Source organism: Diabrotica virgifera, chromosome 8 (assembly GCF_917563875.1).
Source record: "Diabrotica virgifera virgifera chromosome 8, PGI_DIABVI_V3a".
In the NCBI taxonomy this organism is placed as follows: domain Eukaryota; kingdom Metazoa; phylum Arthropoda; class Insecta; order Coleoptera; family Chrysomelidae; genus Diabrotica; species Diabrotica virgifera.
In genome coordinates, this window is record NC_065450.1 from 47,522,485 (window position 1) to 47,546,873 (window position 24,389).

The 24,389-nt window shown below is 34.3% G+C and overlaps 1 protein-coding gene across 16 annotated transcripts in view; it reads right to left on the reverse strand.

Moving 5' to 3' along the window:
* Nucleotides 1–1,651: 1,651 nt before the first annotated feature.
* The window catches only part of LOC126889954 (G-protein coupled receptor Mth2-like), a 595,837-nt gene continuing 573,099 nt past the window's right edge, over nt 1,652–24,389 (reverse strand). For 15 of the 16 annotated variants that reach the window (XM_050658722.1, XM_050658718.1, XM_050658714.1 and 12 more), the window contains one exon: nt 1,652–16,014. In XM_050658722.1, coding sequence (XP_050514679.1) covers nt 15,837–16,014 — 178 coding nt within the window. In that variant the 3' untranslated portion in view covers nt 1,652–15,836. The remainder of the gene's footprint in view (nt 16,015–24,389) is intronic. The other variant, XM_050658713.1, reaches the window with a different exon arrangement.

Genomic DNA, 24,389 nt, shown 5'->3' on the forward strand with positions numbered 1-24,389 from the left:
TTTGACACTTTAGCGGCATCATCCGCTACTAAATTTAAGCTAAGTGCAGTAGATGGAACAAAAAAGCTCCGGTGTTATTCTACCCTTATCGTAAACGCATATTGGCACCGTTATCATACCCTTGACCTCTCATGTCTTTTACATTTAAAAACTCTCTTGTATTTGAACTTTTTTAGAATTATCGTTTAATACTACATAACGCAAAATTAGGTTTATTTGCTATGTATGACTTGAATCTGGGGTACAGTCCATAATTGTTGAATTATATTTGGAACTATGCACCATTGTATCATACCCAAAATGCTGATTATTTTTTACTTTAGAAGACATTAATTCTATCATTCACGGATACAGCGAAATAGATATTCGGATAGGATATTGTTTTAAAAATACAATAATAGTAGTAATTCTAACACCAAATATAAAATAAAATTTTAATTATTTTTTCAGTAATAAAACAATATTTGATTTTTGAGATTACTCTAGGTATTCATGAAAAAATTAAAATTGTATACAAAATGATTATCTCATTTAAAATAAATATTTCTTATTTACCAAACCTTCGGTTTGGCGCCCTTTTGAGGTTGCGCCCGCGTGCGTCGCACGCCTTACGGGGGCCCTGTTTATCGTCTGGGAGTATTTTTGTCTTATTAAAATTTTACTTGGCTTCTTCTTTAACTATTTTATATATCATTTTTTCGTATAGTCACTATTTATAGACCTGACACTAAAATCTTCTTCTTTTTTTCCCATGATAATATGTATATTCGGTTTTGTCTTCAATTAGCTCTATTCCAAAGTCTATAGCGGGATAAAATGGTCAAAACTGCCCCCGCACCGATAAGCTTCGCAGCTTGTGCTTTTGATAAATCATATAAAGTCATGCCTTCATACAAATTTTATCTTCCCAAATACCATAAAACCTCTTGAATCGAGAAAATATTTTTTAAACTTTATATTTTTTGAGCGCAATTTTGCTCTAAAAAATCTGAACAAATTCGAGATGTGTCTTTTGAATACAAAACAGCCCAACTTTTTTTTTAAGATTTTTAAATTTTTGGGGGTTTTGGGGATCCCGAAAACAGACTCCAAATGGCGTGTGCTGTAAAACGACACCCTTGAACCAAAATGGATGTTTGACATATATAATTAGTCTTTTCCTAAACTTTAAGATGGTATTTGGCAAATTTTTCGAAAACTTCGTGTATACAGTGATGCGCGCGCTAATAACCGGCAAAATACCGCAAAAGATGGAAACCATAATACATTGTGAAGTAAATAGAAATAGAGATGACACTAGTAGAGGTGAAAATTATCGATATAAACGTATAAATTAACATTACATTACATAGTTTCCTAACTTTAGACGTATCAGACCAGAGGAGTATGACTGTGACAGGATAATTTTATAAAATACTATGGAATATGGAATGTTTTAGATCGATAATTTCCAGCTCGACTAGTTTCATCTCTTTTTATTTCACAATGTATTATGTTTTCCATCTTTTGCGTTAATTTGGTTATTAGCGCGCTCCTTACTGTATAATTATACTGTCGCATGCAGGGGGGAGCGAGAACTGCCGTTCTCTGGGATGAATTTTAGTTCTTGTTTTACTGAAAATGAAAGGGAATAGAAGGATATTCTTAAGAATTAATTTAGAAAAGTTTACAACTTTATTTTGTTCTTAAAATCAGTACACAAATAAGATTTACATGACTTAACCTATAGACGCAAATTATTAAAATATACATATTTTTCTTTATTCCATTATTTAACTTTAAGACTTAGACAGTATTCTAATTTACAACGTCGAAAATACGAAAATATTTCTGTGCTCTAGATTAATTATTTAAGGTGAACTAATCCTACTAAAATGCTACAATTTTTTGTGCGGAAGTTGTATAATGAAAGTAATATATACACACATAGTACTTAAATTTTTCTGTGTCACAAACTTCTTTTGCTATCACCAAATCTTGACATATTATTTATTGTACAGTGCTAGTCAAAAGTCCGTACCCCCCCCCGTATCTTTTGAATGGTTTTATCTATAATAGTGAAATTTGGAGGGAGAAAATAAACGGACGTAAGCCTGTTAACTAGTCATGACAGGTGACATAATAGTGACAAATGACGTTACAGAGCCACTGTGACCGATAATTTTAAATGGGACCTTATGGCAAGTGATACCTCGTTTGTAAGGTACTCAAAATACCTATTCAGTCATACTAATTTTTTGGGTTTTAGTTGACTTTGATTTTGGTGAATAAATTAAATATAATATTCTAGTTTCGCATTTAATTAATAAAAATTCAAATGTCCTCCTATGGTTTTTTTTGTCAAAAAAGTTGACGTTTTTCAATTCTCTAGTAGTTTTTACTTCAACGTCAACCTTTTTGACAAGTAATCATATGCGGAATTTTGAATTTTTATTAATTAAATGCGAAACTACAATTTTATATTTACCTATTTCATTTATTTATCAAAATTAGCTTAAACTCAAACAAAATTAGTATGACTGAATAGGTATTTTCAATACCTTTCAAAGGAGGTATCACTTGCCATAAGGTCCCTTTAAAATTATCTGTCACAGTGGCGCTGTAAAGTCATCTGTCATAATTAAATAACGTGTCATGACTAGTTAAGAAACTTACGTCCGTTTATTTCCTCCCTCCAAATGTCACTATTATAGGTGTAACCGTTCAAAAGATACGAGGTGGGGTACGGACTTTTGACTAGCACTGTATAACCACAATTATGAGATAACGTCTTTATTTGAATTTAATTCAAATAGTTTATATCAGCTTTAGTTTATTATAGCTTTTGAGAATAAATAAATTTCAAAATAAGGCATTTACTTGTCGTGTTAATTTTGAGATCGGAAGTCTGATTTATTTATAATTATTTATATGTCCTAAAGACTAGTTATGTCACTATTAGTTTAGCTTTATTCATCATTTAGTGGTCCGTTTATTTGTTACTCATTTAATGGATGTCTGTAGTTTTTTTCCATTCATCCTATGGCTCTACGGCCCAATTCGAGCCCTGTACTCCATTCGTTACAGTCTGTAGCTATTCTCCCATTTCTTTATCGGTCTCCCAAAGTTTCTTGCCCTGCATTCTTGCATTCAACAGCTTTTTTGGAAGCCCATTTTCTTCTATCCTAAATATACGGCCTACTCATTGAATACGCTGTAGGCGAACATACTGAGATAAAGGCGGATCTTTGAAGGCTATCCAGAAATTTAGATAACGTTTTGATCTGTAGCTGCTGGGGGTGGGGCTAGCGCGGCCATCATAGCATCGTGGCGTTCCTCCGTTCAGTAGCTGTCCAGCCATGCTTGCGGGAAGTCACTGTCACGGAAGTCCGTGTCGCATTATCGCGAAATTTGTGGTGTTTATGGGATCAATGTGATCACTGAATGTGGAGTGCGTCAATGGTACATTAAATTCAAAAATGACCGAACCGTATGTGACTCACTAATTAATCGAATTGTTACTGGGAGATGCGAAACCAAATTGCAGACTATGGAGTGGTTACACACATATTCTATTTGCCTTCAAAATAATACTGTAATAAACTAACATTTTAAAAGTATTTAATAAAACACAGCTATGACTAGGTATTCGTATCTATTATTTTTGATTAAATATAATTGATATAAAAGAAAGTATGAGGAAGGTAAGATTGAAAATACCTAAGCATATACACTAATTAATACATGCACGTATTTCTAAACATTAAAGGAAGGTACTTTTTGTTACATTTATTTGACTTAAAGCAAATACAGTTTTAAATAAAAATGACTTACATACGAAGTTGTACTGTACCTATATTAACACAAAATTAAACTTAATGTCTTGTCATATATTTAAATAATCTTTTTTAAGTACAAAGGCTCTTAAAATACTTAGGTATATAATTGTGTAAACACAAATATCCTTTTTAAGGCTGAGTTTGTCTGTCCCTTAACCACTAACATGCGGTATGCCATACCGCGCCGAAATTTGTTGTAAAACGTGTTTTATAAAAGATTCATAGAATACCATCTTTCTACCTTCAAGTGGTGTATATTGTCTTCTTCAGGTGCCATCTCCGCTACGGAGGTTGGCAATCATCATAGCTATTTTAATTTTTGAGGCAGTAGCTATAAATAGTTGTTTTGAGCTGCATCCAAACCATTCTCTCAGGTTCTTCAGCCATGAAATTCGTCTTCTTCCGATGCTTCTTCTGCCATCTATCTTTCCTTGCATTATGAGTCGCAGAATGCCATACTTCTCGCCCCGCATTACATGTCCGAGATGCTGTAGTTTTCTTTCTTTAATTGTAAGTTCAACTCCCTTCTCTTTACCTATTCTTCTCAGTACTTCGTTGTTCTTCTCAGTACAATCATAGAAGAGTTGGGTGTTTGGCAGATAACCAAGGCAAACCACTGTTAAGTGTGGAAGAAAAACTAGACACGTGGAAGAAGTATGTGGAAGTAACTTTTGCAGATGAAAGGTAGAATACCATTGAAGACACTGAATGCCAAACAGGACCCCCGATTACCATTGAAGAAGTCACGTCAGCTATTAAAACAACTAAAGATGGTAAAGCTGTAGGGCCTGACCAGTTTTATGTAGAATTCCTAAAACTTATGGATGAACAAGGAATAAAATGGATAACAACTGTATTCAACAAAATATACGTAACTGGAAAAATACCCCAAAGCTGGTTAAAGTCGACCTTCGAAACTTTACCCAAAAAAGTAAATACCAAAACATGTAAAGACTACAGAACAATTAGCCTAATGAGCCACTTACTCAAAACGTTTCTAAAAGTGATACACGGCAGAATATATAAAAAATGCGAAGAACAGATATCATGGACGCAGTTTGGATTCCGCGATGCCTTAGGCACCCGAGAGGCTCTATTCGCTGTCCAAGTGCTTATGCAAGATGCAGGGATGTTGACTGTGACGTGTATATTTGTTTTATCGACTACAAAAAGGCGTTTGATAGAGTAAAACATGATAAACTCATAAACATCTTGAAAGAAGTGGGAGTAGATGATAGAGACTTGAGAATCATATATAATTTATATTCTGCCAATATTAAAGTGGATGATCAATTGACAGAGGCAGTCTCCATAGATAGAGGAGTGAGGCAAGGATGCATCCTGTCCCCGGTGCTGTTTAATATATACTCTGAATGTATCTTCGAGCAAGCGCTGGGAGAACTACAGGAAGGTGTATTAGTCAACGGAGTGCGTCTGAACAACATTAGATATGCTGACGACGCTATAGTTTTTGCAGACAGTCTAGATGGTTTGCAAAGAATAATGACACGCGTATCAGATGTAAGTAGAGAATACGGACTTGATCTCAATACGAAAAAAACAAAGTACATGGTAGTCAGTAAGCGCGAAATATTAAATACACAGACAGCTTTTGGTTAACCAACAACTAATTGACAGGTCGACAGCTACACATACCTTGGTACCAACATAAATAGTCAGTGGGACCACTTACATAAAACAACTCATAGGAAAAGCGAGATCAGCGTTCATAATGATGAAGTCTCTTTTCAGAAGCCACGATTTACCTCTTGCTACCAAAATCTCTATCATCAGATGCTATGTATTTTCTACGTTATTATACTGAGTAGAGGCCTGGACACTTTCCGAGGCTTCTTTGAGAAAACTCGAGGCATTCGAGATGTGGTGTTACAGGCGCATTTTGAGAATTTCGTGGGTGGATCGTGTGACTAATGTTGAGGTTCTACGTAGAATAGGCAAGGAATGCGAGATTATTAACACAATCAAAGAGCGCAAACTAGAATATCTTGGCCATCTTATGAGGAATGAACAGAGATATGGCTTGTTGCAACTCATTCTTCAAGAAGGCAAGGTATTTGGAAAGAGAGGACCAGGGAAAAGAAGAATATCTTGGCTTCAAAACCTGAGAAAGTGGTTTAATACATCGACAACCGCACTGTTCAGAATAGTAGCAAGCAAAGTTAGGATAGCCATGCTGATCGCCAACATCCGGAACGGATAGGCACCTTAAGAAGAACTTCGTTGTTCGTAAGTCTATCTACCCAGTAAACCCTCATTATTCTTCTATAGGTCCACATTTCAAAGGCGTTAAGTCGTCTCATTGTCTCTACATTTAACGTCCATGATTCCACTCCCTAGTATAGTACACTGTATACGTAACATTTTGTTAGGCGTACTTTAAGAGCTTAATCTTTGCCACATAGGACCTTTTTCATTTTCATAAAATTAGACCGTGCTTTTTCGTGTATACTGTACCTGTTCTCAACTGCTGCAGTCTTAGTATGGTTTAGTCTTTGAACTACGTTGACGTAAAGTTTTCTTGTGGTATCACATACCGCACGTCACTGTTTACGTTCACAGTGTATTCTTTCGTTATTAGTATGGCAGCAAGCTCATCCAGTTGTTTTACTTTCAATTGCTTTCAACATTATTTTACTATTTTTCAGTTAACAATACTCAAGTTTTTAATTCAGTTTATAAAGGATTTTGTAAGAACCTTGACCATTTTTTATTATGCATGTATTCATAATTTTCTTGAAAAAAATAAAGTTTATTTGAAGTATTTGAAGCAGTATTTTATTCTACAGCAGTGTGAAGAATTATTCCGTAGTTGACGTAAAAACAAATACAGTGATATGACAAATTCATATTGAAAACAAAGTAGAATAGGCAACGGTATGACATACCGCATGTCAGAGTCTACGTCCTAAAAGATCCACGTCAGTAGTTAAGGGTTATAGGTAGTTAAAATAAACTATTAATTAATATGCACACAAAAGAAATAAATTAAAATGTATCATCAAATAGCCTACATATAATTATAATACTACAGTAGAACTCCTGTTAGCGACCACCTCTATAAAGTGACCATCTGCGTATAAGGACCGATTCTGTGTTCCCGGTCATTAGAAATGGAAATCCCCTTTCTTTTAAAGCTCTTTATACCCACCATTTTCTTAAACGACCGCGGGCACCCATCATCGGAATTTTCTATGGTCTGTTTAAACCAGGAGGAGTAATTCAAATTTACCACGTCGTAATGCTTATTTGTAATTGGTCCAACCGCAGGCAAGTTTACTCCACTGTTATGAAGTTTTGACACTTGGCATTTCATAGGTTAATTAAGCTATATCAGCGATTTTTTGTGTTTTCTGCTTTATTCCTTGCATTTTTGGATTTTTAGCCTGCGTTTATATAAAAAACATTTGCTTTTAGAACTCCTTAGCGACGTATGAGTATAATATAATATTTATGGATTACCGTCGAAGGCCGATATGATCAACCAAAAAAGAAGATGTATTTGGTGACTTTTCTAGTGACTTTCTTGGGTGTGAATCTATCTTTTAGTTTACTCCTCCTGCTTTAAAAACAACCCTTAGTACCTGTCAATTATAAAAACACCCTCAATAAAGGACAATACAATTCGACCATTGCTAAGAATTATAAACAATGGACAAATAAAATTTAATAAAAAATGTTTGTCCTGGTAAAAGGTATATTAGTTTAAAAAGCCCCTATAGGACTACAAACAGAAACAAAACGTTTTCGCTCTGTAACAAGAGCATCATCAGTGTTACAAGAACATGGTGAGCCACCCAAAAATACAAAGGTTAAAACCTTTTAAAAATAGACTAAAAGTCTTATATAAATGTAAACATCGTAAAATCCAAAGCATGGATAAAATTTCTATGGATGTGGCTTTAGGGCAACATATGACTCCCACACGTGGTCAGTGGGTTAATTAATTAGGTCATTATGTTAAAAGAGGTGACAGGCAACTCAATGTACAAATGACTCAATGGTAGACGTATCCATAATACACATTTAGTTCTCAATAGGTACCCTAAATGTCTCCCCATTCTTGGCAATAACGCTTCACCTAAAGCCGACTACTCACGGTACTGCGGTGTCGTTCGACAAAATCGTCAATGATATCAATTCTGCAGTAATGCAGCAGCCAGGCCAGGTTCTCTATGGTCAAATTGTAACGATTTTGTTGGATGCACATGCAGTCACTCTTATTCTTCGTCTAGCCATTCACGTCCACATCTGAACATAAGCCTCTTCAAGTCTTCCTTTCCATTGTTTTTTTGCTGTAAGCCACTTGTAGCCAATTTTTCCCGGCAGTCCGTTTCAGATCATCTGTCCATCTCATAGGAGGTCTGCCTCTGGGTCTTTTGTGTTAGTATGGTCTCCAGGTTAGAAGTGTTCTGTGCCATTTGTTTAGATCGCTTTTAGCTACATGTTCAGCGTATTCCCATTTCAATTTTAATGATTTTTGTACCACATCGGTGACTTTGGTTTTCTGTTTTATCCATGTGTTTGTTTTCCTGTCCTTAAGTGATATGCCTAGCATTGCTCTTTCCTTCCCTTCACGTGTTGAGTGACTCTGAGTATGTTCATATTCTTTTTTGTGATTGTCCATGTTTGTGCTCCATATGTTAATATCGGAATAATGTATGCATCAAAAACTTTAGATCTAAGATGTAGTTGAATTTGCTGATTTCGGAGTATATAGTTCAGGTTGCCGAATGCTGCCCATGCTAACTTTCTTCATCTTTTTATTTCTTCTGTTTGAATTTCCCTATTTAGTATTAGTTTTTGTCCTAAAGGCCGTATGACACTATGCATTTTCTTGTATCATTTCTAATATCGTTTCTGATATGTCAAAAAATGCATAGTGTCATACACAGATACAAGAAACGGTACAAGAATTTGTGTCAGACACAGATTCTTGTACAAGAACTGCGCCAATTTCTGCGCAAATAGCAAAAACGTAAAACCTGCTGGTAAAACATCTAAATGTCTTAATGGCGGCTGAAAATGGGATCATATGATTTATGTCTTGATGAATTTATTTGTGTTTTTGTATTGTAGGTATTATTTATAAATCTTTTATTGATACTTAATATATGGACTATTGTTCTACTAATAACCATAATATATTTAGCTCCTAGTAAAGTTCAAACTATAACTTTGGCTTTCATTGTGTTGCATAATTTTTTAATAGAGGAAAATACAATAGTTCCTAATTTGGACCAAACTGAAGATATAGGGGAGTGCAATTAGAACGAGAAGATACAATGTTTCGGAAAAAATCAAACAAGGTTATATTTTTCTGAAACTTTTTTTGTTAGTTTATAAATATGTTAAAGTAAAAAGTTCTACTCACAAATTTCGCCGCTAATTGTTTATTAATTGTTTAAACAATAACAATTGTTTTGTATAAATAATGTTAAGAATATGGGTGAATTCAACATTTTATTTTGATAAAAAATGTTTTTATTTTAGTTTTGATTATGCTGAACCCGAATCTGACATTACAATTTGCAAATTCAAAATGGCGGATTCAAAATGACGGATTTTTTCCTAAAATTCCTTAAAAAGCAGTTGTAAAATCCGAATTTTTTTTATAAAACCTGTTTGTTTACATATATGTGGATATTTTTGAGAGGTTGCTGAACCTGAATCAAATTTTGATAATTTAAATCATAAAATGGCCGATCCAAAATGGCGGATAACTTAAAAAATAGTTGTAAAATCATAATTTCTTTACAAAATGTATTTATTTCTACATATATTTATTTTTGAGAGCTTTGATAAACCTAACTTAAATGTTAACATTATAAACTATAAAATGGCGGATCCAAAATGCGGATTTTCTAAAAGAACATAAAAAAGAACATTTTTCTAAAACATTTATTGTCTTTATTTTTAACAGGTTGTTGAATCTGAATTAAAGATTAAAAATTTAAATTTCAAAATGGCGGATATTTAAATGAAAAACAAGTAGAATCTAATCAGAGAAATATGGAATTTCATTATTAAAAAAAAAGATAAACAAATAATTTTCACAATAATATTAAAAATTAAAATGTATTAGAAAGAAAGAACAAATTATTCAAAATCTATCTCTTCAATATTCAAAAAATTGTTGCAATGGGATCATAAATAAGAAGTTATTCTCAGTAAAAAGCTCTGCATATTCTAAAACTTTAAATGAAATCATAAAATAACAATTTTTATCAATTTTTTACAAGATATGTCAATAAATAAAAATTTCAGTTAGGAGTAAAATACCTATATTTTTAATAATACTGAAAATTGTTATTATGGAAAGTTGTTCAGAATTAAAAACGATGTGTCAATATGCAATTACACTTTTATGCAATTTTTTTACATAATACCTCGTATAATATTGATAAAATATAATATTTTATATTTGCATATTAAGTGTTAGACCATGTACAGCAATTTATCATGCATAACTTTCTTCATAAAATTAATAATAAATCAGTTATCATAAATAATAAGTGAAAATTTGATGATGTTTGGTATAATTAATTTGAAACAATATTAAAAAACCAAATTTTCGATTAGAAGGATATAATTACATATTAGAACATAGTTTTTAATTCCAAACAACTTTTCTTTATAAAAATATTCGATATTGTGAAATATAAAGGTACTTTACTCTTGAGTGAAATTCATATTTTTTGACATACCTCGTACAAAATTAACAAAATTTGATATTTGATGGTTGCATCTTATGTTATGTACGATGCAGAGTATTTTATAAAGAATAACTTTTTTTCGTAAAACTGATATTAAAAAAGTTATCAATAGGTTCCAAGTTACGCAGGCATACTGTATAAGAGCTAAAAAAAATTTTTTTGTTGAACATTTATTATTTTTGAAGATTATTATTAAATTAATTTTAGGTAAGTTTTACAGAAAAAAGTTTTGATCACTCTGTATATACATTTTTTCAGCTGGTAATTTTCGGTTTTTTTATTACATTTTTGTTATCTTTCTTAGTTTTCTCAAAAAGAAATTGTCTATTTCATTTTTAAACTAAAATAATTCAGTGTTTTTTAAAGACTACATCCTAGGCTTTAAAAAAATATCAAAAAAATTGTATTAGATTTATTCAAACTTGAGTAATACCGTCTTAAAGTGGTGGGAATTCTGTAGAACTACGAAGTTTTCAAAATTTACATTTTTTGAGACAGCGTATTATTTGAATTAAATTTTTGAGATTTTTTTTGAATGAAACATCGTTTAGTAAGATAATTGAGAGGTGAGTTGTGCAAATTTGAGAGCTTTATAAGTAAAATTGTATTAGTTACACATTTTTAAAAAAAATTTAAACAAAATTCATGTAAGTCTCATTTTCCGCCCACACGGTACTTATGTCCATACATTTTATTTCTTTTTATTACAACCATAAGATAGCTTATTTCATTTTCTTTCATGTCCAATTTGTAAAATTTCTTTTGATCCATTAGTTAACGAATTACATTAAAAAAACTTCTTCCAACGCTAGTTTACAGTGCTCCAATGTGTTTGAGAAGGGTGACTTTAGCGTTATAAATAAAAAATTACAGAAGCTAGAGATTTAACTTAAGAAAAATCTTTATATAAGGTTTTTTTTTTGTAAAATTTTCTGAATTTTTCAATGGTCAAGTCAGTTTTTTTCTAAAAATTATATTTTAGGAGTTATTTAAAAAACATCTAACTTCGCTGTTCATTTGTTTAATAAAAAATGAAGCACCCACGTCTCGAGTAGAACTTTTTGATATGTTGTTTAATAAATATTTCTTAATGAAACTACAAAAAGGTTTATCTTGTTTGATTTTTTCCGAAGTGAAAATCTAAATGCACTCCCCTAATAATTGTAATGCAAATATTTTAGCGCTTTTAAGACAAAAAAACACAAATAATCAAGCTCAAACAGTCAACGTAAAAATTCTGGTTAACATTAAAATGTTAAATTTAAAAGGTTATAAATTTTATAAAATCCTTAAAATCAGCTGTAGACGCAGTACTACCATACCAATGTAACGTGACACAAGATGGCAAACAAAATTTCGACCAATCACCTGCCGAATTACCTACAATTTTCGATACAAGAACTTGCATAGTGTCATACAGGGCACAAATGTACGTACAAGAAACGATACAAGAAAATGTATACAGGGTGTTTCATTGGGAAAGTAACATACGTTGACTGTAGAAAGAGGACACTTAGGCAGTCTCAAAAATACCATACTTAATGGGTCTTACTCCATCAATAACAGAGATACTGGGTGTTTTATCTATTTTGCCATTTTCTTATTTGGTTCATAACTTTTTAACCACACCGTATATTTATTTTATATTTCGCACGCAAATATCCTTTAAGGTGTACAATAAATTAATTTATTTACAAATGTAAAAAATCCAAGCCCGGATTTAAAAATAAAAGAAAAATATTCCGACCCAAAAACAACACCTTGTACATTAATTTTTTTTAAATGGATCTTTTAGTTGAAAAGAGGATGAAAAACTAAATTTAGTGGTATACTTTGAATTTTCGGCAAAATGATTTTTCTGGTCAAATTTTGAATTTGAATTCTGAAATTATGTGAATTGCGAGAGCTCTAAGTAGAAAAAAAAATTAAATACAACTTACAACTTGTTAACCGCACTGTATATTTATTTTATATTTAACACGTGAATATTCTTTTAGGTGTCCAATCAATTATTTTATTTGCAATTATAAAAAATCCAGGTCTGGATTAAAAAATATTGTAAAAATGTTCCGACCCCAAAAAACTTTAAATTTTTTAAAATGGATTTTTTAGTTGAAAAGAGGATGAAAAACTAAATTTAGGGGTATACTTTGAATTTTCGGCAAAATGATTTTTCTGGTCAAATTTTGAATTTGAATTTTGAAATTATGTATGTGAATTGCGAGAGCACTAAGTAGAAAAAAAATTAAATACAACTTACAACTTGTTAACGCGAATATTCTTTTAGGTGTCCAATCAATTATTTTATTTACAATTATAAAAAATCCAGGTCTGGATTAAAAAATATTGTAAAAATGTTCCGACCCAAAAAACACCCTGTATATTAAATTTTTTTAAAATAGATTTTGCATTTGAAAAGATGAAAAACTAAATTTAGTGGTATACTTTGAATTTTCGGCAAAATGATTTTTCTAATAAAATTTTGAATTTGAATTATGAAATTATGTCAATTGCGATAGCTCTAAGTAGAAAAAATTAAAATGCGACTTAATTTTAATTAATACCATTATTTAATTTAAATTGGTAAAATGTTAAAACATTTCAGTGTTTTTTATTACCTGTGACAAATAGTTTATGGCGAATATTCATCTTTAAATAATTAATAAATAATAAAGAGTCAATAAAGAATACATCACTTTAATCAACAAAGTACTAAAAATTATAACAAAACAGAGAAAATGTGCAGCATAACTATTCAAAACTAAAGTACTTATTCAAAATTACCACCATCAAAAATTACTGTTATGTGTCAAAATGTTAATATTTTACCAATTTAAATTAAATAATGGTATTAATTAAAATTAAATCATATTTTAATTTTTTTTTTACTTTGAGTTTCGCAATTCACATAATTCCAGAATTCAAATTCAAAATTTTACCATAAAAATTATTTTGCCGAAAATTAAAAGTATACCATTAAATTTAGTTTTTCATCCTCTTTTCAAAAGCAAAATCCATTTAAAAAAAAATTAATATACAGGGTGTTTCTTTGGATCGGAACATTTATACAATATATTTTAATCCGGACCTGGATTTTCTTTATTTGTAATTACATTAATTGACTGGACACCTAAAAGAATATTCGCGTGTTAAATATAAAATGAATATACAGTGCGGTTGACAAGTTGTAAGCTGTATTTCAATTTTTTTCTGCTTAGAGCTCTCGAAATTCACATAATTTCAGAATTTAAATTCAAAATTTGACCAGAAAAATCATTTTGCCAAAAATTCAAAGTATACCACTAAATTTAGTTTTTCATCCTCTTTTCAACTGAAAAATCCATTTAAAAAAATTTAATGTACAGGGTGTTGTTTTTGGGTTGGAATATTTTTCCAACTTTTTTTAATCCGGACCTGGATTTTTTACAATTGTAAATAAATTAATTTATTGTACACCTTAAACGATATTTGTGTGCCAAATATAAAATAAATATACAATGTGGTTAAAAAGTTATGAAGCAATTAAGAAAATGGCAAAATAGGTAAAACACTCAGTATCTTTGTTATTAATGGAGTAAGACCCATTAAGTATGGTATTTTTGAGATCGCCTAAGTGTCCTCTTTCTGTAGTTAACGTATGTTACTTTCCCAATGAAACACCCTGTATAACTTTCTAATATCAGAAATGATACAAGAAAATGCATAGTGTCATACGGTCTTAAGTATATATATTTTTTAACTTTTTCGATAACTTTGTCGTTTATTATTGTCACGGTTTCTTCGGAGTGCATGCCTTTTGTTTGTTTCATATTGAAAACAATGCAGACATGCATTCACACACGACGAAAATTTTTGTGAATAAAATTAGTCGAATTCGACAAAATTGAACGATGCCGCAGTATCGTGAGTGGCCGGCTTAAAAGGAGACGACTGGCCTCTAGGGATGGTCACAAGCTCGAGCTCAGCTCGGCTTGGGTCGAAGGACGAGCCGAGCTCAAGCCGGTTTGCTTCTTTCGAACCGAGCCGAGCTAAATTCGAAACGAGCCGAGCTTTCCCTAACGAGCTTGTCAATATTGTAGCAATACTTTTTCTAATTCATTTATTTCTGCTACGGCTGATACTTTTGTTTGAGAATAAGTAGGCACAAAGTTTGTTTGAAACTACAAATATGTATGTATTTTCAATATACAGTGTACCCGTAAAATGTGGAATAAATTGGATATTTCCTAAACAAGCCGTTCGAGCTCGAGTCGGCTCAGCTCTAACTTTCGAGCTGAGTTGACATGAGCCATGAGCTCAACTAGCAGCTTGAAGTTCATGCCGAGTTTCTATCTGGAGCTCGGCTCTGATCGAGTCCATCCCTACTAGCCTCACTTAAAATTGTCCGCCACACTTATAATACTGCCGATAAATGTAGTCATCCATGAATTCAGTCAAGGATGACTGCGACTAAAATCCTGGCAACCTCCAACAAGAACTGCTACTAAAATATTCCACACTTTAGCAGTGCTGGATCGGGGAATTAAATCATGAAATCAGAAATTCGGATTTTGTAGAGAACCCCATAAACTAACCAAACGGTTTTTCTCTCCTTCGACGTCAATGGTGCAATCTGAACATAATACAAGTTACACATTCGCTAAACCAATGGAGTATTACTGCCAGCTCTGTGTGATAATATAGCACTGTTGAACAAACAATCAACTTTTCCAACACAACAATCAAATTCAACTTTTAACACATCCACCAAGTTACTTTCGAGGCAGGTTTTATATTTTTGTCATCCTCTTCTATTCTTTTTGGTTTTGTCATATTTTTTGGAAATGATTATTTCTTCCTTATGATTCCAACATCTAATATTTTCCAGAATTTTCCTCTATATGGCTACACCAATAGAGGTAAAGCCAATTTCTTTTTATTTTAAATTTTAAATATGTTTCAGTATTACCTCGTTTATCATTATGTTGATTTTCATTAGATGAATTGATAATTTTTTATATATCATATTTTCATGAGCGCCCATTTTGTACACCTCTGGTGTTGCACTTCCCAAGTCTTCGTAATTTGTTATACATATTATGAGGTTGCTAATACAAAAAAAAATAATAATAAAAGCATCACATACAATATTATTCTGAAAATCATTTAAAAAAATATAGTATCATATTAGTCGTCAAAAAGATGTTTGTGTTTACGTAGTATAATGTTTTATTAAAACTAAGATTTTCTTTGGTGAAAGATGGCTCCGAAAAGTATGGCACAAAGAACAAAGATTGTGAAGTATTTATGTTCTGTTAAGGGCCGATTCTTCAGGAATTTTTCCGTTCTTCATATCACTAAGACGGTAATCGGTGCTGACTGCGGTGGTATCAGTGGTGGAGTAGTTGCTGGTCCGAGTGCCACGAGCCGAAGAAGTAGTCATGGAGTGAGCAAGGTGTGGTTTGCCGATACATATGTAGTACCTGCAAAATAAAAAGCGTAAGTAAAGGGTTACAAGCTGTTAAATCTTTTAAATCTTTTTTAGATACCAGTCAACCAAAGAAGATATAGATTTGATATTATTAGATTTTTTAAAATATAAATATAAACTACATAAAGAAATGTTATTTATTGAACGTAAAATATGCCAGCATTATGGTATATAATAATAGAGACCATGGATTCAAGATCGTTGTGGATTCAATAGTCATTTTAATTTAAACTTGATCTATACTACTCAACAAGACAAGTTTCAGACAACTGAGAAGAAGTAGGTATAGGTCTCACGTATACACCTCCGGATATAGAAAACAGAAAAATGCTCACGTACTTAAAAACGCAGATGGAAAAATTTGTGATCACGAACAACAGTGCAAAAAATGGGAAAGATACATCACTGACCTTTTTGACGATGTTTCTCGAGAAAATGCTCCACCTACTACCTGTGGCAACCAGTTAGACAGAGGTCCCAGTATACTGAAGTCTGAAGTCAGAAAAGCAATACAGCAAGCCAAAAATAATAAAGCACCCGGATCAGATCAAATCCCTGCTGAGCTACTTAAACTTTTGGATGAGGAAAACATTACCTACTTAACCATATTCTTTAACAAAATTTACAACGAAGGAAAAATACCAGATGATTGGTTGGAGTTATTGTTTATAACATTATCAAAGAAAAGCAGGCACACCAAATGCAGCGATTTAAGACTAATCAGATTGATGAGTCACGCACTTAAGATATTTTTACGAATTATACAAAACCGAGTATTCCTTCTATGTGAAAGTAGAATGGGTAATAAGCAATTTTGATTTAGAGACGGTCTAGGAACTAGAGAGGCACTATTTTGTATGAGCGTTCTTCTACAAAAAAGTTGTAAATTCCGAAATAATGTTTATGTTTGTTTCATCGACTTCGAGAAGGCATTCGACCGAGTACAACACGATATACTTTTCAATTGCCTACAGGCAGCAGGACTTGACCACTACGATATAAGACTGCTAAAATACTTATATTACAATCAAGTAGCATCTATCCAAGTTGGAGATAGTCGTACTGAAAAACTACCCATTAAAAGTGGCGTGCGACAGGGTTGTGTTTTGTCACCCAGTCTCTTTAATCTGTACTCTGAAGAAATCTTTAGGGAGGATTTGGACGACAGACAAGAGGGACGGAGAAGTAATCAACAATATCAGATATGCTGACGACAGCCATTCTTGTAGAAAATTTAGATCTCTAGACATTAGTAAATCTAGTGAGTGAAGCAAGTTATCGGAGAGGCCCAAAAATCAATATTTCAAAGACAAAGTGGATGGCAGTTGGAAAGATAAATGTAGATAAAGGCGTGCTTTCTCTTGATGGAGAGGAGATAGAACGGGTAAACCATTTTAAATACCTTGGCAGTTGGTTAAATGTAAATTGCGATTGTGGTGAAGAGATAATAACCAGGATTGAAATATCACGTAAGGCTTTTATAACCTGGAAACCAGTTTTATGTAACCGAAGCCTGTCGATGAAGATTCGCAAGAAGGTCCTAGAATGTTACGTGTGGTCTATATTATTGTATGGTTGTGAGACATGGACGTTAAAACCACAATGCTAAATAAATTAGAAGCATTCGAATTGTGGTGCTATTGACGAATCCTAAAGATATCGTGGGTTTTGCACACTTCCAATGAAAATGTTCTTCAAATGATGAATTCAGAACGTCTGCCCATAAACATCATAAAGAGGAGAAAAACAGAATATTTCGGCCATATAATTAGAGGGCCTAAATACCATCTACTTCGCCGTATAATACAAGGAAAAGTGGAGGGAAAGAGATGGATTGATCGAAAGAAACTTTGGTTGCGTAATATTAGACAATGGTGTGGTTCCACGGTAGAAGAATTATTTCGCGCAGTAGCCGATAGAGAGAGGTTTCAGGAACTTGTAAACATGATGACGGTCAACGTCTGAATACGAACACGGCACCTGAAGAAGAAGATAGGTCTCACATGGGCTGCCTTTGGCAGATTGAACATTTTTAAGTCTAATATTCCAGTTTGTCTGAAAAGGAAGGTGTTTGACCATGTATTATACCGGTTCTTAATATGGTGCGGAAACACTAACTCTGACAAAAGGAACAATAGATAAAATAAGAGTTACACAACATGCTATGGAAAGATCAATGTTAGGTATGACCATCAGAGATAAAGTACCAAACATAGAAATAAGAAGAAGAACAGGAGTCACGAATATAGTTGAAAGAATAACCATGGCTAAATGGGCTTGGGCTAGACATGTTGCCAGGTTGACGAATGACAGAAAGATTCTGGAACGGCGACCAAGACAGGAGGCATATCGAAGCAGAGGACGACTACCGAGCAGAGTATGGGTCGCTGGGGCCAGACGGGCAAACTCCAACTCAGACGTCCATAGCACTCCAAGCCCCGCCCACCACAAAGCCACGCCCACCGACCAAAGCCCCGCCCACCACAAAGCCACGCCCACCGGCCAAAGCCACGCCCACCGACCAAAGCCACGCCCACCGACCAAGCCCCGCCCACCACATGACTCTTTTTGTGTTGGAGGCGCGACGGCTCATCGGATCGTTACGTGTGAGGGGTCGTTGGAAAGCGGAGGGGGTAACGAATACGTTAACACAAAAAAACAAACGCAAAGATATTATCAAAAGGGCATTACTACATATCTCCGTTATTATTGGTCTGATTTTAATGATTAAAACGTTAAATGAAAGAGGAGGGTATACCGAATACGTTAGGACAAAAAACAACCACACATAGACATTGCCAAAACGGCATTACAGCATATCTTCTTTGCTAAAGATCCGATTTTGACGTATGGGGTGTCAAATGAAAGCGGTGGCGACACAGAAGCCAACTGTCAATTCTTCTTCTGTCAACGTTCAACATTAACTGTCAATTCTTCTTCTTCTTTTCCGTATAGTGCCTAACAGAAAGTGACGCGAATGACGTGACGTGAATAACGTGACGTGAATAACGTGACGTGAATAACGTGACGCGAATAACGTGACGCGAATAACGTGACGCGAATGACGTGACGTGACGTGAATAACGTGACATTTGAACGTGAATGATGTGACATTTACGTGACATTGATTAACAATGACCAGAGGGTTGTAAGAACTCATCGCTTATCTCAAGATCTCTTCTTCTTCGTTCCCGAAGAAGTGATCAACAATGACCAGAGGGTGTAAGAACGTTGTCACCTGCTTTTACCTGTGTGTCACCTGTATACCTGTATGACGCAAACCTATTGTCACCTGTGTGTCACCTGGATACCTGTGTGTGTGTCACCTGTATACCTGTATGACGCAATGATTGCATGAAGAAGTGATCAACAACAACAATGACCAGAGGCTTGTAAGAAGTTGTTTCTTCTTCTTTCCCGAAAGAGGACCACCCTGTACGCTGAGTGCAAAAGTGGTCGCTTATCGCAAGATCTCTTCTTCTTTTCAGTAAAAAAGTACAGGGTGGTCGCCCGGCCTAGCCTAGCCTGGCCTCTTTTACCACCAATTGAGTTTCAAGAATACAGACAACTACACATACACATAGACATTGCCAAAACGGCATTACAGCATATCTTCTTTGCTAATGATCCGATTTTGACGTATGAGGTGCCAAATGAAAGCGGTGGCGACAAAGAAGCCAACTGTCAATTCTTCTTCTTCTTTCCGTTTATCGCAAATTATATACAGGGTGTAGTCAGAAAGTCAAATAAATTCTTCTTCTTTTCAACTGTCACAGTGATTCTTTAAGTTGTTTGTTAAATCGGTTTTCATAGTTCTTTCTGATCTGCCAAAATATTACCTGTCACTTCAGACATGGATGCATTGTCAAAGGAACATTAGGTAGGTATGTAACGACTAAACGACTTAAAGTACAGAGACACACGACTCATCGCTGATAACGTACACGACATAATATAATCATTCTTATGAGATGTCCAAACCATCCCACTCTCATGAATTTTATCAAATACAATGCAACGGTGTTGCAACAAAACAAACATTCAAATTCGTTTACAGACACACACGCGCGCGCGCGCACACACACAAGCACACACACACACTTCTCCATCTGACAAGTAGATCAAATCACCTTCTCATATTTCTTGAAGGCTACAACCTGTTCATGACGATCGAACGCCATCAGGTACATCTAAAAAACCAACCAACAAAACAAACACATTATATTCTTTAACTATGTCCAACCCATCCAGCACCTACCTGTCATCGTAGAAAAAAAAAAAAAGACACTCCTTCAGTCTGCACTATTATTCTGAATATTCATATCATTTTTATGAAAATTACTGAATAAATATTTTGGCATTTCGCAGCCGTCAATTCTTCTTCATTATGTCGAGCCATCGTCATTTCTTCTTTTCGTTTGTCACGTCAACTTCCTCTTGGCGATCTGTCAATTCTTCTGTTCCGCAGCAACCAATTCTTCTTCATTGTATTGCGCCATCGTCTTCTTTTTGATCGGTCAACGTCAAATCTTCTGTTCTCAAAGAAAATTAAATATTTAGCATTGCAAAAACGTCAAATCTTCTCCTGTGCCACTGCCGTCAAGTATTGGTCTGTCAACTCAAAAGGAAGTGCTGCATACAATAGGCAAGGAAATTTTCAATATAGTGAGAGTTAGAAAAACTTCATACCTAGGCCACATACTGAGACAATATGCTCAAAAGATTACGAAATAACAGTATACCAAACACTGCTGTTACACTCTACTGTGATTGCCAAAAAGCTATTAGATCGTATCTTCACTGTTATCGGTTCGATTTTGACGTATGAGGCGTCAAATACACAAACCCACCGTCCACTGCTCGACACGTGGCTACCCATTATTGTTCTGTAAAATAAACTAGTCAAATTTCCCCTTTTCTACAAAGATCTTTAATTATTTCGTCTATAAGTAATTTTTGATCAACCCCCGTATATACAATTACTAATTTTTTCATACAGTACAATAATTCACACGAAAATTCAAATCTGGATTTCTAAAATCTTTTATTTTATAATGTTTATTTCACTAGTAATTTTTGATCAACCTCGTATATATAAGTAGTAATATTTTTCATACATTTCAATTAAAATAGGTGAAATGTAATACCAACATAAATTTATGGTGATGACAAAAGAATAGTGGACATAGAAAAGTGGTGAAGGCATAAAAATTATGGATATTTATCATAATTTAAGAAAAGCAAATCGACGACAGCATATTTTAGGAGACGTTTCTACTGGAAACATGAAAAAATAGTGTTGATGGTGCACCAAAGATACTACGTAAAAAAGCATCATATCAACGGTACCCGTAGTAAAAGGCGTACCATCAAACTTGCAAAAACATCAACAATAACGGGAAAAAACTACAAAAAATATGACATTTTGTTTGTTTAAAAATTCTGTTTTTTTGTGTTCTCCTCTAACATAGAAGTAGTCGGAGATGTAGAAATGATAAACATGTATACTTTTAGAAAAAAATACAGGGCACAAATGGAAACTGCTAGAAAAGAAAAGTCATTTAAATTTAAAAGTAAATTATACTTAAAAACAAAAAGCTGAACTCTCAAAGATGTGCCACTAGACTAAATGAGTCCTTACGAATTGGCTAAATTTATCTACCAATACAGTTATCCGCACTAATTGATTATTTTACACATGCGGCATTAGCACGGTCAAAGTTAAAAATATTGTTATCTAGACTTGCAACTAACGAATCTAATATAAAAATTTCGAACTTCTACTTACAAAATACGCTAAATACGCTTACCTAGATAAGGATAGGTAGGCAGTCTACATCACTGAGACGCTAACAGAAGGGCGTAAAGATGTACAGAGACACACTAAGCCAACCAAACACCATCACTGATGCGGTAACAGAACACCAGAGAGGTATGCACAGACACGCTAAGCCAAGCAGACACCACAATTGACACGCTAGCAGAACGCCAGAGAGGTATGCACAGACACGCTAAGCCAAGCAGACACCACAATAATTGACACGCTAGCAGAACGCCAAAGAGGTCAAACTTGGAAAAAAATACAAATTAAATGGGGATCAATTCTCTGTTACACATTATACAGCCTAGCTTGGACTGGACTATTCTAAATAAAATTTCAAGGATAATCCCATTCAAAATTGTTTTTGTGTTAGGAAATAAAATACCAAGATGTTACGTAATATTTATTAAAGAAATTATACTATTTCCAGTAATTTTAAGATAGTCTTTCTTTGCAGTTCTGCCGTTTTATTTATACCTAAATTAATTAGTTCAGTAACAATTTTACGTTTCTGAAGCATTTTTTCTGTGTATGATTTTCGTATCGCCATCTCACTTTCAGTTTTGTAAAATTGTCTTCTCTTTTCATTGGCTTCATCTCTTCTTCTAATACCTTCATCACCTCTTTTACACTTGCACTTTGATTTTACGTGTAATTCATGCATTGAAGCATATTTTTCTAAATTGCTAACGCCTCTGCTCGCTAGGGTAGGAATTTCATTGCGTATACTTGAACATAATGTTCCTCTCAAATGTAACCATTCTGATTTAAATATCCTTCTCTCCTAATGAGAGTTAGGTTTACCTAAAAGTCCATCTCCAGCTCGACGAAGAGGTTTTTGACCATCAGTACAGGTAATGTTTCTTAACACACCAACACAATGATCTAAACAAATAATTTTTCTAAATGTAGCTTTGGATGTAATCTTTTCCCTGCATGTTGTATTTTCTTCTTGTAAGCCAACATTGTAGATCCATTTGCAAAGTGAATTAATGATTGGAGATGTTCGTGTGCAGTACTTCTGTCGTCTGCTACTAAATGACAACGGCAAATGGAATATCAATTTTACATTAGGAGCACTTGCTAGAAGAGAAAAATCACTCTCATTTAAGAGTGAATGATACCATTCTCTCGGTAACTCTTCGTAATCTTTTGCCATATCCGTTGGCAAAAGAGCATTAATGTCGTTGACACTCAACAGAACCAGATAGTCACTTTTTGACAAAATATACATATTTTAACTTTATACTTAATAAAAAAACTGAACTCTCAAAGCTGTCTAACTAGACTAAAAGAGTCCTTACGAAGTCGTTAAGTTTATGTGCCAGTACAGCTTCCCCCCAGCCTAAGTGTTTATTTCACGAATGCGCCGTTAATACGTTCAAAGTTGAGTGTCACGTGAATGACGTGACATTCGACACATGACGTGACATTTGACGTGAAAGGCGTGGCATTCACGTGACATTTGTCATGTCACGTGAATGACGTGACATTTGACATGTCACGTGAAAGGCGTGGCATTCTACACATGACGTGACATTTGACGTGAAACGACGCAGAACGTGGAGAGCATCACAAATTCTCTCAGGCGGCGCGCGTTATTCACGTCATTCGCGTCACGTTATTCGCGTCACGTTATTCGCGTCACGTTATTCACGTCACGTTATTCACGTCACGTTATTCACGTCACGTCATTCGCGTCACGCCATTCACGTCACTTTCTGTTAGGCACTATACGGAAAAGAAGAAGAAGAATTGATAGTTAATGTTGAACGTTGACAGAAGAAGAATTGACAGTTGGCTTCTGTGTCGCCACCGCTTTCATTTGACACCCCATACGTCAAAATCGGATCATTAGCAAAGAAGATATGCTGTAATGCCGTTTTGGCAATGTCGCCATCTTTGTTTTTGTCTCAACTTATTCGTTACCCCCTCCGCTTTCCAACGAGCCCTCTTACGTCAAAATCGGACCAATAGCAACGGAGATATGCTGTAATGCCCTTTTGGCAATATTTTTATGTCTCACGTGACAGACAACATTTTGGCAGATAAGCAAGAACTTTGTGTCATTCGACAGATAAGAAGAAGAAGAAGATCTGTAACAATACGAAAGGACTAATAATTGATAAGCGAAAAAGAAGAATAATTGACAACCGAAAAGAAGAAGAAGAATTGACAGCATGACAAACGAAAAGAGGAAGAACAGGTGGCCATCTTGGGGCTTCGTGACGTAGCTTCGTTCTCATTGGTCGGTAGGCTGGACTTTGATCTCATTGGTCCATGGGTGATGCTGCGGGTGGGCGGGGCTTCGTTCTCATTGGTCGGTGGGCGTGGCTATGGTCGGTGGGCGTGGCTTTCTGGCGGCAAACATCAAAGGATGCCGCACTTTCCCACGGCCGGCAAAATTTTTCCACGACCAACCGGCCCATACTCTGCTCTACCGACTAGTTGGACGGATGATATAAAGTACATCACCACCAGAGACATGTAAAGAGAATAGACTTGGCTAGTACACCAGGGAAATAAGGTAAAAATATACCATGTTC